Below are 19283 nucleotides of genomic sequence, written 5' to 3' on the forward strand. Positions count from 1 at the left end.
AAATCTAGGCGTATAAGAAAAGGGAGGAGGAGCTGGGAAAATAATTTCACATATCTTATGAAGGGCCTAGGTTTTTTTTTCTCACCTCATTTAGTGTTGGACCGACCTTGATTGCAACTAGACTTAAAAATTGAGGGTGCCGAATTATAAAAGCTGAGTTAATCCTTTTAATTAAAATTATTAATTATTTTTCCTTAAGAAAATATTAAATTTCAATTAAAAATTCTGGGCTAGGCACATTATTTTTTTTCTGTGTGGCGTAATACACATTTTTTGTTGTCACAGTTCTTCGTGTACGTGAACTTTGGTGTAATCTTGTTATAAAAAGTGTTTTTTTTTTTTTGACAAAAACAAAACGATATTCATTCATTCAAATCGATAGAATACATCAGAATCAAGATCGCTAAAAACGTAAAGGATGAATCTGCGAACAAACTCACAGCACCCAAGTTAATAGCATACAACGGCAAAATGCCTACAAATAATATGATAAAATCTAAATCACCAGAATACTCTTGCTTCTGGATCTGCAACGTTGACGTCCAAATCATTGATTGAATCTATGATTGACTGAAGCTGATCTTTCAATATGAACCAACGAAAATCGCAACAAGATGCCAAACCAAACAACGCCGCACAAGACGACGAACAACACAAGGTCGCACTCAGACGACGAAATCACAAAAAAAAACACAAAAGAAAACGCTTGATATTTGTGAAAATCACTTATTTAGATCGAAAGAAATGGAAAAAAAGATGCAGAGGGGTGATTTTAGGTCAAAAAATGACCTAAAACCACCTCGCCTCAATGAGGAAAAGAGAAGGAAAACTTAGAGAGATGTTGGAGTTTCTCTCACTACGGTGTGGTATGACCGATTGGTACTTAAAAAATATTCAACTCTCTCTTGTTATAAAAAGTGTTGAAAAGAGGGTGTTCTTATCACTCCTCTAATAGAAATTAACAAATCCTATATGTAAAGTAAGGATAGTGCCAGATTTATAAAGATCATACACATTGACAAATGACTCATGTCATTTTCTAAAACATTTTTCAGTTGCTTCCTTTTCTTTTTCCTGTATTGGACATATTTTTTCCAGTGTCATGACCTCTTGTGGGTGTTGACTTCAACAAATGCTTCACGTCGAGTATGCCATTTCTAAATCGACCGTCACTTAACTTCAAACCTCTGTCCTCAGGTTTGTGTTTTCCAACTGGTTTTTTACTGCTGCGACCACCAACCTTTCCTCCGAACAGTCGTAGAGTCATTCGCTAAAAGCCACAAGTGGTGTGTATTTAAGGAATAATAAGGAAAGTAAGAGTTATACAATACAACAAGGATGGGGATGATAGAAATCAATTACCTCTTGGAGCATTTTTTTCCTCCCTCTGCTTTTGTTTCTTCATCATTGGTCGTGCCACACTTAAAGGTAATCTTTGATTCTTGAGAGGCTGAATAAGAGCAAATGAAACAGTGAATTTGTGAAATTTTTGCACCGAGCATTTCGATACCATTTGCAAATAGAACACGATATAAAAAATAGAGCATCGATGAATAGACCGCACCTTCCCGCCAAGGGAAACAACCTTCCTATCTTCAACCTTTTTGCGCTCTTTCCATATCATATGCGAGTTCGCTAAGATATATTGCAATAAGTACCCATTATAAATTACTTATCATTCAAACATCTAATATTCAAATAATTTTCTTATCATTTAAACATCTCACATACAAAATCACAATGCAGTGCATTTGTTTTAAAAAAGAAACATCATTGATCATATATTTCAAGTGCATCAAAAACAGAAAACAGATTCAATGGAAAATAAATTCAAAATGAAACAAAAAAGAAGAGAAAATACTAAAGTTTTGGACGTCTTCCATAATCTTCTTGATGTCCATTTCATTTTTCTGCTTGTTGCTATGTTCTCTTGGAGGTCCATGTCCGTCAGCTTGTTTCTTCTTGTACATCTTTGCCATCGTTACTGAAAATTTAAAGACATAAGATGTAAGGGGGAAAACCCACAACAACAAAAAAACAAAACTTGAAACTGCATACACAATCAGAAGAGAAAATAGTTCAAATGAATGATTTAAAAGCTTGGACCTCTTCATGCATGTAATACGACAAAATGTTAAATAAGCATATAATGATTATGATATTGATAGATACATAGAACACCATTCAACTACTAGATTAAAGGAAAACAATCACGTAAGGAGATTATCCCTAAAAGTAAAATAAGGTGGCAAGTATTTTGATATGGATCAGTATAACTGCACAATAGTGTCCCAAGACTATTATCATGCTCATGAAGTAATTCAATCAATTTGTGAAGTCAATTCTTTCCTGTAGGTCTATTGGCCGCAGCATGCGCGCGCCCCGACACACAAAGTTCAATTTATCAATTTTTAACTTAGGTAACAACATGAATTTTCTCATAATCCTAAGAAACCCACCTCAATTTTCCAAGCTTTGAACTTCAAAAGCTCCTACTTCCTCCCAAGGATTGCACTTCAGCTCCTAAGCCATTTTCCAAACATTAATCATCCATGAATTTCACATGCAAGAGCTTAATTAATTTCAACAAAAAATGGAACAAATGGGATTTTGGGTAAAACTTTGGCGATTTTCGGCCAGCCCATTAAAGGAGAGAAAAAGGGAGAAAAAAACACAACTTAATCCTTGTTCCCTTTAGCTTCAACTGAAGGATTTGGGGGGGTGAGGGTTTGTGAAGCTACGGGTGGGTGAGGGAGAGAGGAGAAAGAGGAAATAGAAATCTGATTTTTCTTTTCTCTCATTTTACCTCTTTGGTCCCTTTCTCAGCTCAACCAATTTACAAAGCCTAATGATGGTGGGACCTACTTAGTGGTAGGGCAGATAAATTAAAATCATTCTTCTCAAATACAACAAGCATAAGTAGATACCCTTCATTTCTACAAGGACATGGTATTTTTCTGAGCTTAACTACTAGTATAAGCACTTGACAGTGGGTTTGGGAGAACTTATGAAAACCACTTATGATATATCTATAAGCTATTTTCCATAAGCTTTCGAGAAGAGCTTATGAAAACAACTTATAGCTAACATAAAAAAATCTCAAGTTAACTATCAGATTGTTAAACAATAGCTTTTTAATTTGTTTATCCAAACAGATCCTAAAAAATTCTCAAGTTAACTATCAGATTGTTAAACAACCACATAACAAACTACTGCTTATCATTTTCACAAGTTGGCCAATGAATATCGCAGAATGGCTTATCATTAACATGTGATATGAGACAAATACATTATTATCCATTTTCTATGCTTTCTAAGCCCAAATTTCACTTCAAAATCAACATCAGAATGATTAAACATTATATCCCAGCTGAATAAATCAAGTGTAAATCATAGAACAAAACAAGAATCAAACAAACATCACAAACAACAACAGTCTCAAAAAACCCAATCTCAGAAAATCACATTACAATATAATAGAGACTTGCAAAGGCACGGAAGAATCGATTTCAGATTTGAAGAGGAAGAATCCAATCGTCGGAAGAGAGGAAGAATCGAAATTTGAATCAATAGGAAGTAGGAAAACGAACGCTGACAATTGCTACATAGGTGCACGAATTTCAGATTTGGGGAAGAAATTTGGGTGTGGTTATTATGCATAAGCCAAAACTTATGCACCATGCATAAGTCCAGCCCATTAACACCTAGCCCAACAAAATTGCTTTCTACACCCCAGAAAAAACCAAAATTGCTTTCTACATGGCTAGGCTAAGCTGGAACGAAAGCCTGGCCAGAAAATACTGGATGTTGGTTGTGGTGTTGGCGGAGGTGATTTCTACATGGCTGAAAATTTTGATGTTGAGGTTGTTGGTGTAGACCTATCCATAAATGTGATTTCCCCGTGCTATTGAACGTGCTATCGGTCTGAAATACACTGTTGAATTTGATTGCGCTGATTGCTCCAAAAAAACATATCCTGAGAAGACCTATGATGTAATCTACACTCGTGATGCCATGTTATACATCAAAGTAAGGAATTATCTTGTTAAGCTTTGAAATATTCAATCAATAGATAGCTTTATCCTCTTAGCCCCAGGTGTATGTAACTGTAAGCATGAATGAAGGACGATTTTATCAAATTAAATTTCCTTCCTCTGTAACAATTTTACTTGGAATAAAAGAATACCTAAACTCTAGGTTGAAAGTGATTCGGCAGTGGCCATCCACCTTATTATTCGTAAATGTTATTCCTTTTCGGTTCTTACACTTGCAAGCAAATTAAACTATTGGTCTCTTTGGCTCTCCATTAAGAAGAATTCTGGATTTTAATTTTGATCAATATCCTGACCTTTGTATTCTGCAATGTACTCTGAATTTGTTGCAGGACAAACCAACATTATTTAGATCATTTTACAAATGGTTGAAACCTGGAGGTCAACTTCTAATTACTGATTACTGCAAAAGTACAGACATAATTGTCTAATGGTTATTACTGAAATTATTACTGAAACCATACGTATGGTTTAATGGTTTTGATAGTTTTCAATGTGAAACCAAAATAATTGTCTAATGGTTTTGTAATAAAAAAATTGTGATAAACATTTAAATCATTATTAAGTAACCACTTAATAGTACACACTTATAACCTAATGTGAATTAATCAATAAGTAACCACTTTTTTTATAAAGCCTCGTCATCTCTCTTTTATTTCTAACGTTGTAAAACGAATTTCTGGCTTTGTCTAAATATAATTGCGCTTTAATGGTTTTTTTTTTTTGGTTACAGAAAGTTTAGGTGGGTTCGGCTCCGGTAACCACCAGGGTCAGGGCAGGCCTCAGGGCTCAGAGGTGCGCTTTAATGGTTTTAATAGACTTGTATGTGAAAGAAAAATAATTGTCAAATGCTAAATAAAATAAAAGAATAGTGAAAATTATTATTGACAAATGGTTTTAAATAAAAACTATTATTGAAACCATAAGTGTGGTTTAATGGTTTTGATAGTGTTCTACACGAAACCAAACTAATTGTCTAATGGTTTTGCTATGGGTATGGTTTCTGTGAGTTGTACTCCAAAACCATTTTGTTGTGGAAATGGTTTATGTGAGTTGTACTCCAAAACCATTAGATGTACTTAATGGTTTTCTTTGATCCAGCAGGGTGCATATGACAATCAAAAATCAAAAACATATGGAATTTTCTAACCATAACAGAACATTTTCAAAATCATCAGATTCAGGCACCGACTTTGAATTCTTAGCAACAAAATCACAATTCTCAGAAAAATTCCCAATTTGATTTCGACATTTTCTCAAACCAGGTCCATCATCAATTTTGCCAATCAAATTCAAATCAATCCCTAATCCCTCCAACCATTACTGAACTGAATCTCGTTCTCTAGGATTATTACTGAACTGAATCATCGATTCACCATTACAAACAAAATTGTTACTGAACAGAAAAAGATTATAACACGTAACTGATTCAAAATCAGAAAATCATGGTTCTTATAACAGTAACTTGCAACACAACAAACAGAAAATCATGCATTCTTATATTATCAACTACAAAAGCATAACTTAGAAACCAATTCAAAAACCATAGAATATAGACACACTATGACAATTTCCCAGATCAAAAAATTGAGAATTTAGAAGCAATTGAGTATGAATAATCAATTTTATTCTCCTTCAAGAACTCCTCCAGAATACGTTTAGCTTCTTCAGGAACAGAACTCTCACACTCAATCTCAAACAAAGTCCCAAAATCAAAACCAGTTTCATCAACTTCCAATTTCAAACCTTTCCAATCATAAACATTCCTCACATTCCTAAAATCCCCCAAACCCACAAACCCATTTTTACCCAAACCCAACTTCCCCGGTTCATCAACGCAATCTCGACCAATCTTCGGATCCAAATCTTCCTCGTCTTCCTCTACACGACGCACGCCGTTGACTAGAACCCCTTTTGCTTTAAGCGAAAAGACGCACCGTTCGTCGTCGTTGTAGAATCGGAAACGAAGTGTGGCTCGACGAGAAGAGAGTTCCGAGGCGGCGCCGTCGAAGAAGTGGTTGTGTTGGTGATGGGTGATGACGTGGAAGGGAGAGAGGAAAGTGGTGACTTGGCGATGAGCTTCGGCGTTTGCAAGACGTAGCTTTACTTCCACCTCCATTTCGGCGCGATTAAACTGACGGAGAAGAAACAGAATCGTGGTGATGGTGAAGAGAAAGAGAACTGATTGTGATGCAAAACAATGGGAAAGAGCTGAAGCACAAGATTATAACACGTGTCCCTGATCTGACGGTTGTGATTAACTTATGCATGGTGCATAAGTTATGGCTTATGCACCATAACTTTTGCCAAGAAATTTGGGGGAAGAAATTAGGGTTGGGTTTTTAATTGGGGAAGAAATAAGCTATTCACTATTTAGCTTTTAAATTTTTTAATTGTTTTTTTTTGTTTTAATTTATTATTTTTTTAATCAAAGTGATCCGTTGGATAAAAAATAAATAATAAAAAGTGATTTATTGGATCTTTAAACTCAATTGGATGGACTAGATCCATCCATATTTTTAAATGGATAGATTGGATACAATCCATTAAAAAATAAATTTATTATGGATGGATTTTGTTGTGGATGGATCGGATGAATATGGATTTAATGGATCCAATTGCCACCCCTAGGATCCACCATAAGTTGTAAAGAAAAAAACCTCTTGTCTTAGATTATAAGCAAAAAAATATCAACTTTTATCATATTTAAATATGTTATTTTAAATAATCATCTTTTCCAAAAGAGAAATTAAATGCAAATTGTATTTATTTTGCTCTCCCTTTCATTTTCTCTATAACTAATAACAAATGAATTTTTTTTACATTTTTTGTGAAACTAATTCCAAGAATAACACAAGAAATTATTCTATAAACTACTATGTTTTAGTTTTCTTAATGTGTGCGTTTGATTTGTTAACTAGTATGTACTAGACATCACAAGACAAACTTTTATGTGGTATTGAATAATTTTTGGTATTATATGATTTTTGGTAAACAAAAAACTATTTTTGTATTTTAGATAACTTGTGTGTGGGATAAAAAAGTTGTGTTGTGGTTTATTGAAGGACAAAAATTTACTCCCTCCATCCCTATATCTAAGCCCCCATTTGACTTTATTTTTGTCCCTAAATGTAAACCCCCTTTCAAATTATTAGATGCATTTATTATTTTTTCCTAAACATACCTCTAATTAATACTACTAACTTGTCTTAAAATATGAAAAGTCAAATTTAATACACATACAAACAAAGGACAATTTGGTAATATTAACATACAAAACATACACATTATTTACGGTGACAACATTTCTTAAGAAATGTGAAAAGACAATGGGTGCCTACATTAAAGGACGGAGGGAGTATGTTTTTGTCTTGTCCCTTGCCTCAAGTTTGTCATGTCCCAAAAATAGTTTTACAAATTAAACACTGTACAACTGGAGTTGTGTTGTCATGTCCGTTATTTTTTTAGTAGATCAAACGTTCATAAGTGTGAAATGATTTTTCTTTACAATTTTGGACGAAAAAAGTAGTTTATATGTCTTTCTCTCTCCAAATTGTATACTTTATTTATTTGAATGTCAAATAAATGAAGAGGAGTCCTACTTTTTTCCATCATTACGAGAAATGACTAACCGTGTGTTTGTTTCAAGTTTACCAAACTTATTCCTAGGAATAACATTCCTTGGAACATAAAGATGAGAATTTTATTCCAAAGTATATAGAAAAAAGATGTTTATTTAACATTATAATATTTCCGGGAACCATAAAAATAGGGATTATAATAGGTGATTAGATATGAAATTATTCCCATCTTCATGGGAACTTTATTCCCACTCTTTTCTTTGGGAAAAATTTTCTATTCCCAGGAATGTTTTATACTCAGGAATAAAATTTACTCTCTCCGTTTTAAAATGAGTGTCGCTTTAGCCAAAAAAAATTGTTTCAAAATGAGTGTCGCTTTCAGTTTCCAATGCAATAATAACTTTTTCTTTTCAATTGTACCCTCTAATTAATGTTCTGCACACTACTTCCAAAGTATTACTTTTAAAACTAACCAATAGTTAATAAGGATAATTTGGTAAAATAACCATTTTCATTCTCTTAATCATTGCATTTCTTAATATGTATGTAAACACCTAAAACGACACTCATTTTGAAACGGATGGAGTAATAAACTTGTAACAAACATAGACATAAATATTTCTATCTTTTTATTTCACCTACGAATATAAATTGAAACAAATGCACCCTAAGTGGTTACTATCTAAACTCTCTCCCTCAAAAAAAAAATCTAAATTCTCATCGGTTAATAAATTTATATAAATTCTCATCAATTTATCATAGTAAGTAATCCGATTTGGGTAAACCCAGCTTGTCCTTAGAGAACAAGAAAACCTCTTTCTACTAATTTCAATCTTTGGTAGTATTACATGTTGCTTTGCCCATTCCATTTATTTTTCTGGTGTGAACTCAATGTGACAAAGCTCTTCCTGAATGATTTATGATTTTCAGTTATTCCATTTCTAGCTGACATACCTTTCTCTCGCTTGCATAAGAGGTAACTCTAGATTTGCCTCTCTACTCTTTATGCTCGCTTGTTTCTTACTTTTCAGTTATTCCATTTCCATTTTCAAATATAGATTTTATTGTTGCTGTTAATGAACATTAGCTACATTTTTGTCTATGTTAATTTGTAGAATGTTTTTTTTTTCAGCACTTAGGGCTTAGGGTTTAATGGCCGGTTCATCCTCCTCGCCTCGTCGGCGCTGGCGCTGTCCGGAAACAACGATAACTGATCTGGATGAAGATGCCATGGCTCACTGCACCAGCTACCTCACCATCCGTGATGTGTGCAACCTGTCAATGACATCCACCACACTTAAACGCCTCGCTTATTCCGATTCCGTTTGGCAACGCTACTTACCGTTGATCTCTTTCACTTCTATAAATTCATTGTGCTCACAAACACCTCAAACTTCCGAAAATACTACTACTACCATTGGTAATTAATTACCGTTTGGCATCAAACAAGTTTTATAAACCGTTCAATGCAGAGGTAGTTCTTGTCTTAGCTTAAAGACAACAAAGATGATTCCTGCACTGAACGGCAGTTAACTCCCATTCAGCAATGAACAGTAGTTAACTACCGTTGGGGGTATTTTCAGAAATTCGAGGTGCTTGTGAGCAATTGCTAGCAAATTCTACGGTGGAGTATTTACCTTGATCAAGGCCGGTCTAATATATTTCAATAATCTGAGGTCTAATGCAAGTTTTTAAATATGGGACTTTTTGTCTACTTATGCCACTTTTTTGTTTATAAAACACTAATGAAAAGTAAATTTTGTTGGTGGGCCTAAAGCTTTACTAGCCTTACCCTTGAGTCGGCTCTGACATTGATAGGCAATCAACTGTGGGCTGGCGACGGAAAATTGCTCAAAACATAAATGATGTGTGGTAATGTTAGAAGTTAAAGGTCCTCGCAACCGAGATGATGACCTGATTGGTGTTGTCGTGTCAATTTAACACATATAAGTTGAGTTTTGATGCACAGATATGAGTTGAGCTTTTTATCTTAATTTTGTGAAACTGACACCGATCAGGTCATTGTCTCACACACGTTACAACAAAGAGGACTGATAGCTTCTACTTCCACAGACCTTGCGATTGACATTTTGGACGATTTTTAAATACTGGTCCACATTCGTAGAACTTGCCTTATTGTGATTGTTAATATTATTACTGCTATTATTCAATTTGAATTTGAAAAATGTTGCAAGTAGGGAGCGTTGGCTTCAACAATTACCGTCTTCTTCACGCTCAAGCGGAATTGGAACTGTAGCAAGGGAACTGTACATGGCTCGGCGAACTGAATTGCAACAAACATGTCTCGTCTTTCCTATAAGCACTTTTTTGAGAGGAATACTGGTATAAGTTACTTGCTGATTGTTGTTGATCAGGGCTCAGCTGTAGAAATGATGAATTTGGATGATTATCAAATGGGAGCAAAGGATTTCTTCCATGTGATGAGTCATCATACAGACAGAATCACTTGTATGAGGTAAGGTAACCCACATGTTGTATTTATTTATTTTTTTTGGTGGATTAATTTCTAATTAGTTTACTGCATTTGGTTTATAAAATCATCTGAAGAGGTATATGAAGTTTCAGATATTCACTGGTTAATTTTAAATTATATTTAACCTCACTTTCCGAAACTAAGTTAATTTCTTCCTAGTGTCACTATTTTAAAAAGTGCCAATGGTTAAAAGAACATGTATCATTCTCAAATCTGTATCTTGCAAACCAATTACACAGAGCCTTGATATTCAAAAATACACATCAAACCTTGTGCTGATGATTTCCCATTATATTATCATGACATTGGTTTACAAGTTCAGCTAGTGGTAATAAGTTGCTCAATTTGTTTGATTCGTAAAAACTGTCCTTAAAAGCTTAGATTACCGAAGTACAACCTATGGGTTAGATGATATTCCAACTAAATGGCTTATAATTGTAGATATGTGTAAAGAAAAAATTATTTTGCAATTATAGATATTTATGTTCACAACTTTTGCAATACCATAATGAAATACAATGTCTTTCCCAATAATTAGAAACTACATTTATTTTGTAATCCTGTAGCTAAACATTAATAACACAAAGCTTACTCTTGGGCTGCTTGCTGGATTGTACCACTGCCAACATTCTTGGAATTATTGTCTATTGTTTTTAGTTTGATAAATCAAATATCTTTTCCAACTAGATAGATAACTAAAAATTAATGAAATTATTGGTAAGTTGGATTTATCTAAAATTAAATACTCAAACTGCAGGGTGTTTTCCCGAGGGAGTCGTAATTTGTTGGTTACCTCAAGCCGTGATCACTCAATTCGTATGTCATGGAAGGTATTGCTTAGTTTAAAGAACATCATATGAGGCATCCGTGTCTATATTGAATAATCCTATTGATGATAAGTTCACTGTATCACCAACATATTTTCTATAGCAATGGTGTAACGAAAGAGCTGCGTGAAAATAGACACCGACAGACAATAATTTCCCTTATTAATGCTTAATAGAGAAGGGTGAAAATGGGATGTTTAGGTATTAGGATATATGTTTATCTCTTTATTTGCAGGATCAAAAGAAAACAAAATAAACTTTTGTTACATATCAATTTTCAATTGCTTGTTTCATTTCAAGCATGTTCAGAATTCTACCAAACAAGCAGAACCAAGAAAGGAAAGAAAAAGCACTTTTAAGTTAGTCTTGTTACTTGTGCTTGCTTCTTGAAAGCTCTGTTTTCCTTTGACATTTTTTTCCTTTTTGGACACACTTATGCAAGGCGCATCACAATATTGGTTCAAGTTATTGTTTTATGTTATGTCTCTAATTTATGTCGAGTGTTCCTTCATCCTTGCCTTCAAGGGTTATTGCCTGCAATGCTTTAAAGGTCACAATGGTCCGGTGTCATCACTATCAAATGAATTATTGGGAGAGGATAGCAGTAGTATATTGGCAAGTGGAGGGCAAGATGGTACTGTTCGACTATGGTCCCTTAGGTCCAGTAGTGAAGAAGAGGATCGTTATTTGAAGGCTACACTCCACGGGCATGAAAAACCTGTAGAATTGATGTCAGTTTCCGGGTAAGTTCATTTGATGACGTATTCAATATCTTTCCTTTCACCAATTTGTATAAGGATAACTATTGATGAAACAATGGGTAGAAATAGGGTTAACAAATTGCAATGTTTTTTTTCTGATTTGGTTTTCATTTGACTAGTTAAGGTTTGAGCTGGTGGTCATGCTATACACCCGAACATTTTAACGTACGATTTAACTAATATTTTAATTATCGTAGGGAATTGAGGGATATCAATATATCATATAAAAATTCTCATACAGATACACGATAATTTCGAGATGCATGATTGGTTAAAATTGAATGCTCAGGTTTTTTCTGATTTTCACTTGTATGTTCTGCTAGAAAATTAGGCAGGTGTAGATATGCACCTGATTAAACTTTCATTCTTGCATGCTAAAGCCAACATTAATTTTTTGATTAACAGTAATGCATTTGCCAACAGTCATTATAAAACTTTGCCAATCTTTATGAAATGAATGTGCGATTTGCTTCTCACTTAATTGGAAAAAGATCCGAGTTGTAAATGGCGACATATTTGTGTCCTGAGGTCAAAAATTGTAAGACTTAAAGTGTAACCAATAGGCGATGGAATCTGCTGTAGTAGCAGTGATAGAGAACCGAGTAGGAGTGATAAGGGAAAAAGACTACTATTGTAATAATGATTGTCGTATGAATATATGGTAATTATTGAGTGGGATAGGGTGCTTAGTTGCCAAGTTTGCTATGCCTTAGTAGTATAGATAATGAGCTGGTTGAATACCATGATTCGTAAATCAGTATAACTTATCAGCACTGCAAAGAAAATAGTTAGTAATTTGGATACACCAGTGGTGTTTTGAATAGCAACTATATAGAATGTGTAAATATATGTGAGGTTTTGCGTGTTTGGTATGTGTCAAGTGTTCACCCACTATAACTCACATTTTGTTAATTGAAGTAAAATATCTATACTAGTCACCTCCGTCAACTATAATGACAGATCCTTCATCTCCTAATTTTTCAGGCATAATTCTTCGATGTTGGTGACCATCTCTAGAGATTCTAAGGTTCTCCTTGTATTCTTGTCTTTTATGTTTTGCCATTTTAATCTACTTGTCTATGTAGTTGATTTCTGATTTTTCATTTACTCTGTCAATTATCTAACTTCCTTTCATTGTTTCATAAATTTGTGGAGTATATATATCAACAAATCATTTCTAATTATAGGTGCTGTCAAAACGAAAAGTCTTTGATGTTTGTCTTAAATAACTTTAATCGTATTCCTAGTGGAAGCTAAACTAGTACTAGAGTATGCCATGGATCGTTTATATGTATTGCTTTCCCCAATGCTTCAGTTATCTATTGGGCAACCACAACCCATTGTTGGGCTTATTTGGCCCTTAAATTGGGAGGTGACAAATAAAGAAGAGGAGTGCCAAGGCTAAGATGGGAATCGGAAGGAGAGAAACCCATTGGAAGGGGGCATAACAGAAGAGGGACAGGAGACACTAGATGACTGGTGAGAGTGAAATAGAAAATCATTTCCATATAGTGGATTGGTTGGGGCCAAAGGGGGCAGATAATTGTCCGGTAGAGATCGTAGGAAGGCTTTTTTGATAGGTAGGTAGCAGTTAATGACAAGCGTCACATCATTGTAGTTATTAAGGATAGGTTTTCTGACCCATAATGGATGGTTTTTGAATTTTGTGTGTTTTGTTTCACCATATGGTTCTCTGATAGTGTAGATTTTTTTTACAGTCAATGAACATTTAAGTCCTAATATTTTTCTCGAAACCCAGCCTATTTTACAATTTTGGGGGTTCCAATAGGTGATGGTTTGGGATACGGCTAGTGCTACATCATCTGATCTTGGCTCGTCCTGTTGTGTGGGAATGACTTCTGTTCCTGGTAAACCTATAGATATGAAATGCCATGAGTCACTATGTTACGTAGCTGCTGGTTCGTCTGTCATTGCAGTTGATTTAAGGACAATGCAGAATGTTGTCACAGGTGCCGTGCATCGAACTAAGATACGTTCATTTGCTGCTGTCCCTTCCAAGTATTTACTATGTACAGGTGGTTATGATGACAGGTATGATCTTGAGAGAAGAAACGTAGTTATTAACTTAATATTGCTAAATGAGTGAATTGTTTTTGGCCCATTATTTCTATTTATTGTGTAAAGAAAAAGGTTGAATCTTGGCAAAATAATGTTATAATTTAAGGCCTGTTTGTATCATTTTTTTTTTTCATGAAGAATTCACTTTTATTTGAAAAATGTCTTCTCTAGAAAGTTTCTAAGGGATTTGTCAATGCTTTTTTAAAAATTCAAAATTGAAAAAAAAATGATTATAATGAGAAACAACTTAAACGTAGATTCTGAAAAATAATTGTAATTATAAGTACTTTTTAAAATGAAATAAAAAATTATTTTTAAAATTATTACCCAATAGAAACACTTGTCAAAATAAAAACCTAACAGAAAAAAAAATAAAAAAAAATAGTTTCTGATTTGTATGAAGAACACTAACCTACACATTAATGCTACAGAGCATTGCTATGGGATATTAGGAGAAATCACGGATTGTTAAAACCAGAACCTTTAGCCGAGTTGGAGGGGCATAAGTATTCTGTAACTAAACTGTACATGGATCCATACAAAATAGTTACTTGTGGAAGTCGCGACTCTCATGTAAAGGTATGGGAAGCTGGCACTGGTGAGTTAACAAATTCCTTGCCTTGCTCTGACAGTTGTAATGCCTTGGCTGTGGATGGCTATAGAATAGCCACTTCTGCATATGATGGTTTACGCTTCAGAGACTTTAACAATGCTACATGTCCTGCTATGAAACTAGAAATTGACTGAGAAGTGATAATCTTGGTAGCACTCAATTATATATACTCGACCTAAATCTTGGCGAATTGATACGGCATGTCCTGATGATCTTGATGATGATCTTAGATCAACTTATTGATATGTTAGACAGTTGGTTTTCTATGGGATCCTTGTGCTTATGCTAACTATAGTGTGTTTGTATCAAAGTTATGTAATATACTCTCATGAAAGAGAGATAGTGAATGCAACATTTACATGTTTGTGTTCATTACTGAATATTAACTAGGAATGTTTATTTACTAATGGTTTTTCTGTTTGTATTGTCATGTTAAAGATTAAATTCAAATAAGAATAGTTTGTTTATATATGCTGTATTTGAATCCAGTTATGTAATATTACTCTTTTGAAAGAAAGATAGTACAATATATATAATAAATAAATAGACCTCTTAATCCATGTTCATTTAGATCTTTCATATTACAAAAATCACACTAGATCAGCCTTTAAATTCAAATTCTTGACACTAATAGTGCACTTAGTTGAAAGTTGATTCATCAAGGTCAATGATATATTTGGTTGGAATGTGATGGGGAAAAAAGTTGAGTTGATATAAGTTCTTTCAAAGACTAACAATCTCTAACTATTGAGAAAACAAAATGAAAATTAATCAATAGCGATACAATTTTCTCGGGATAAGAAACAGAAAAACGAAAAGAAAGAATGAAAAAAATAAAATAAATGAGATCATCCTTCTCCTAAGTGGATGTCATAGTTTTGATATATGCTAGTCAAGTCTTATATGCGACAATTTTTATTTTGTTATGAAATTTTAATTCCTTTGTTCATAAGGCATAACTCAATCAATGATTCAACAAAAAAATTAATAAAAAAACTCATAGGCAAGGCCGGTCTTAAGAATTTTGGTGCTCTAAAGAGAGAGAGATTGTATGTGTGTCTAAAGTTGATTTAATGTGGTGGGTGTGTGAATTTTAGTTGGGATCGAGTGAAAGGGTAGCTTTGAAACTTAAAGTAGAGTAATATTACAATTCAATGTGACCGTTCCATAACAAAATGTAACGTTTCAATTAATTATTACAAAATTATAAATATGATATTTTTCTAGTATAATTGTTTTTTATGTTTTCTAGTATAAAATATTAAAGTTGATTAAATCCTTAAAAAAATAAAAATAAAGTTGATTAAAATATATCATTTCATTAGTACCGGTTCAACCCAGACCCCAAACCCATATCTACAGCGGTTTAATATTCGGTCCGATTTTAATTACCTTAAATATGACAACAAATTATTATCTTCCTTCAAAAAAAAAAACAAATTATTATCTAGCACATATATATATACTCCCTCCGGTCTCAAATATAAGAAAATATTCCTTTTTTAGATTCATTGAATAATTAATGAATATTTTCTTATATTTGAGACCGGAGGGAGTACAAATTTTGGTGTGTTACCGTCAAAAGGGGGTGACGTTGTTGGTCCAGTTGAGAGATAACATAACATTACAGGAGACAGACAACAATTGTCTCTGTTCAACTTCAAAGCTTCAATTCTCGCTCCAAACACATCTTCTATTTTTCATTCATTAACTGGTACCTTTCCTATGCTATCTTCTTCATTTCATTTTCCTTTCTTCCATTTTCATTTGCACCTTCTTTTGTATCTGCACACCATGTGTTTGTTTTTTTGTCTAACTTGGTTACACGCTCTACTTTTTCTTTTTGTTGCTGTTGTTGGAGTATGCGAAAAGAGTATTTAGGATTTGTGATATTTTCATTTTGAGTTTATCATACCCTTTTAATTCTGTTAAGTTGATGATAATTGGTTTTGTAATTTTTTTTAATCATAATCTATGAAGCTCTGACACGACATTGATACGTAGACACTGTCAATAATTTAAGAAAATGGAAGTGACTGAATGTAATGATAACAAGTATATTAACCCAACACGTGTCAGACACAGAATACGTCTTCCATTTGAAGTGTCGGTGCTACATGAATTAGAATATAGATTGGTTAGTACCTTGTTTTGTTTATCTTAGGATGTGGAAACTTGAAACTGAGTAGTCATTTTTCATTTTATGTTATGAAATTTGTTTTGTGGTTGTTCGTTTATTTGTGTCGTGCCTATTAATAATGATGTTTAGAGATTGAATGATATTGGATTTTGATGTTATTACGGTTGTTGTTGGCTAACCTGCAGAAAGGGGAACAACGAAAATTATACATGTACGATTGCATTGGTTCTCCCGTGGGTTGGATCTATCGATTATGATTAACAAGTAACTCAATGTGTGGAAGGATATGAGCCTAATATCACTTGGTGCATCTTTGGCTTTGTGATTTACCTGCGGCCAGTGGCAAAGTTTTATGTAATTGTCTCAAACAGTGATGGAAGCAGTAAAAGTTCTTTCACACTCCAAAACTGTACCTTTTGGTTTCTCTATTGTGAGCAACAACGTCTCTCTGAGACCTTTCAACAAACAATTTCATGCTGGTGTAGTTAATAACAGTAATCAACTCCACCCAAGACCTAAGCGTGTTAGTTTTCAATTGAATCACAGCTATGGAAACCATTTTTCCTCGTTACTTAAACAAACAACAAAAAGGGCTGATTTGTTACCTCTTCCCAAATGCTCAATTTCCAATGAAGCCAGCATAGATTCTAGTAATCCAGTTCTAAAGTACTTCAAAAATATATCTTTTGATTCTAGTAATCCAGTTCTAAAGTACTTCAAAAATATATCATTTGATTCGATAAAAGATATTGCTCTGCAGTTGACTCCAATTGATGTTGTGAAGTTGACGGGGATAATATCCGTCATAACTACAGCCACGAAATGCACTATTAATATGCTCTTAAATCCTTTTTTCTGGATGTATGTTAGCTGGACTTGGATTTACTGGCCATGGTTGGTGGCTATAATGCTTGCAGTTTATGGGTTATACTGCTTTTGGAAACACATGCTTGGTCAGGCAAACATATTTGAGCAATTGGTGATCGTTACATCAACTTTTACATGGCTCACCCTTGTTCCACCAGCTTATTTCAATGGCTACCTTGAAGGCTGGCCTTTGGTTTTCTTTTTTGTATATCATTACTTCTTTTTCTTCAACGTTAGTGTCCGGAACCGGTTATATGGAGATTATTATGCTCGCCGTCATGACCCAAAATGGGATGTGAACTTGCCCATGTGGTCTCGCCTTTTGTTCAGTGCAGGAATCATGATTGGCCATTGGCTTGCAGCATTTGAAGGGCCGAAGCTTAACCTCGCACCAGGTGGATGGAGCAATCTTGGAATCTGGGCTTTGATTATTCCAACTCTACTGCTTCATTATAATTCCACATTGTATCTTGCTAAGTATTCAGAAAAAGTAGTGGTTCCAACTTCTGTTGTGCAATTTGGACCTTATCGCTTGTTGCGCCATCCGATTTATTCTTCAACAACGCTGTTGTTTGTAACATATTGTGTTGCGCTTCGAGCACCCTTGAGTCTGCTATTCATTGTAGCGGTTTGTTTGTTGTATTATAAGCAGAAAGCAGCTATGGAGGAGGCTTTAATGGTCGAAACTTTTGGCCAGATATACACCGAATATGCAAGCAAAGTTAAGTACAAGTTTGTTCCTTTTATTTACTAGTTGTCAATTGTCAAAATCTCATTAGAATGTCTGGTTTAGGCAAAAGATAGTGTAATCTGTTGAAGTTTAAGATACTGTATGTCTTTGCTTACTCTTTATAATGTAATTTTTGGTATGTTTAGTTTAACTTAATCTTAATACTGTGGCTCCCTGTGCACTTGTGGTGAATTTGGTGATTCACTTTCCAATTTTTGGATTTTAATTCTTTGAATCTGTATACTCTTTCCAACGTTTTGTTTCATATATCTTTTGATGGTTTATTGTGTCTTTGTCCAGCAGTTGAAACATTCCTCTTTATGTGGCTTTGTTTAGCATTTGAAACATTCTTTTGGCAATCAATACTTTACTCTGTACTCTGTTTCTATATATCTTTTAAGGTTGTTTTACACAAACTAAGAAATAGCTTTGATTACTTATCAAATTTCAAAATATATTCTTACTCACCCATTTACTTTCACTCTTCATTAATGTAAGTGTAAATTAATTGATAAGCTAAGAGTATATTTGATAAAAAAAATAGTTAATATAACTTTAAAATTTGAAAATGATAGATAAGTAGGAACAAATTTTTCCAAAATTCTGGTGTAAGATGAGCTTTGAATGGTTAAAGTATGCTTCATGCAATTTTTTCTTCTGTATGACTTTCTGCCTCCTGATATACCCAGAAACTTGGTTGGTCTTCCAAATGCATTTAGCATTTTCCAGTAGACAAAACAATCAATCCTGTATTCATGTTGGGCGCTGCTTTTCCCCTCATTCCCTACGAAAACTTCCGATATTTCTGGAAATGTGCATCCAGAGTCCCGGACGGCACTAATAGTCTTAGAAGCGTGCATTTGGATTGTATAAATTTGGTGGTTTTTCTGAATGCATACATCAAGGGAGGGGAACGTGGTGTCCTTCCTGTTTCATGACCTATGATGCTCCTGTCAATGTAGATTTTGTTTATTGTATGTGTGTAAGCTGGAGTAACATTACAGAGGGAGTTTTTTTTATCAACAAATGGCTGTGCTTGAGCCATATTTCAGGCCAACACCTTAAGTTATACAAGACAAATTTAATTTTTAAAATGGATTCCAATTTGTTGCTTCAAAATACTAAACATATGGTTGGGG

At 34.0% G+C, this 19283-nt stretch overlaps 1 protein-coding gene and 3 pseudogenes across 3 annotated transcripts; 2 read left to right on the plus strand and 2 right to left on the minus strand.

Annotated features, from left to right (window-relative positions):
• Nucleotides 1-996: 996 nt before the first annotated feature.
• Nucleotides 997-1980, minus strand: LOC146898616 (uncharacterized; annotated as a pseudogene). Its single transcript, XR_015022276.1, has 4 exons — nucleotides 1862-1980; nucleotides 1565-1635; nucleotides 1363-1450; nucleotides 997-1270 (listed from the first exon to the last, which is right to left on the minus strand). The product of XR_015022276.1 is annotated as an uncharacterized LOC146898616 (transcript).
• A 3633-nt stretch (nucleotides 1981-5613) lies between these two features.
• Nucleotides 5614-6188, minus strand: LOC146898617 (triphosphate tunnel metalloenzyme 3 pseudogene; annotated as a pseudogene).
• A 2298-nt stretch (nucleotides 6189-8486) lies between these two features.
• On the plus strand, nucleotides 8487-14876 carry LOC146898618 (uncharacterized; annotated as a pseudogene). The gene is made up of 8 exons (XR_015024155.1): nucleotides 8487-8609; nucleotides 8766-8976; nucleotides 9832-10109; nucleotides 10885-10957; nucleotides 11480-11697; nucleotides 12700-12742; nucleotides 13505-13767; nucleotides 14226-14876. The product of XR_015024155.1 is annotated as an uncharacterized LOC146898618 (transcript).
• Nucleotides 14877-15976: 1100 nt separating this feature from the next.
• On the plus strand, nucleotides 15977-18428 carry LOC146898619 (protein C-terminal S-isoprenylcysteine carboxyl O-methyltransferase). Its single transcript, XM_085739260.1, has 2 exons — nucleotides 15977-16121; nucleotides 16733-18428. The coding sequence occupies exon 2, from the start codon at nucleotides 16921-16923 to the stop codon at nucleotides 18166-18168; it is 1248 nt and encodes a 415-aa protein (XP_085595386.1). The 5' UTR covers nucleotides 15977-16121; nucleotides 16733-16920; the 3' UTR covers nucleotides 18169-18428.
• The last annotated feature ends 855 nt before the right edge of the window (nucleotides 18429-19283 follow it).

Source organism: Medicago sativa, chromosome 8, assembly GCF_051527215.1.
Source record: "Medicago sativa cultivar Bolivia chromosome 8, Bolivia_mono, whole genome shotgun sequence".
Classification (NCBI taxonomy): domain Eukaryota; kingdom Viridiplantae; phylum Streptophyta; class Magnoliopsida; order Fabales; family Fabaceae; genus Medicago; species Medicago sativa.

What these genes read in the sequence shown, in the direction of transcription:
- LOC146898619 (XM_085739260.1), top strand. Translation starts at nt 16,921, where the DNA reads ATGGAAGCAGTAAAAGTTCTTTCACACTCCAAAACTGTACCTTTTGGT.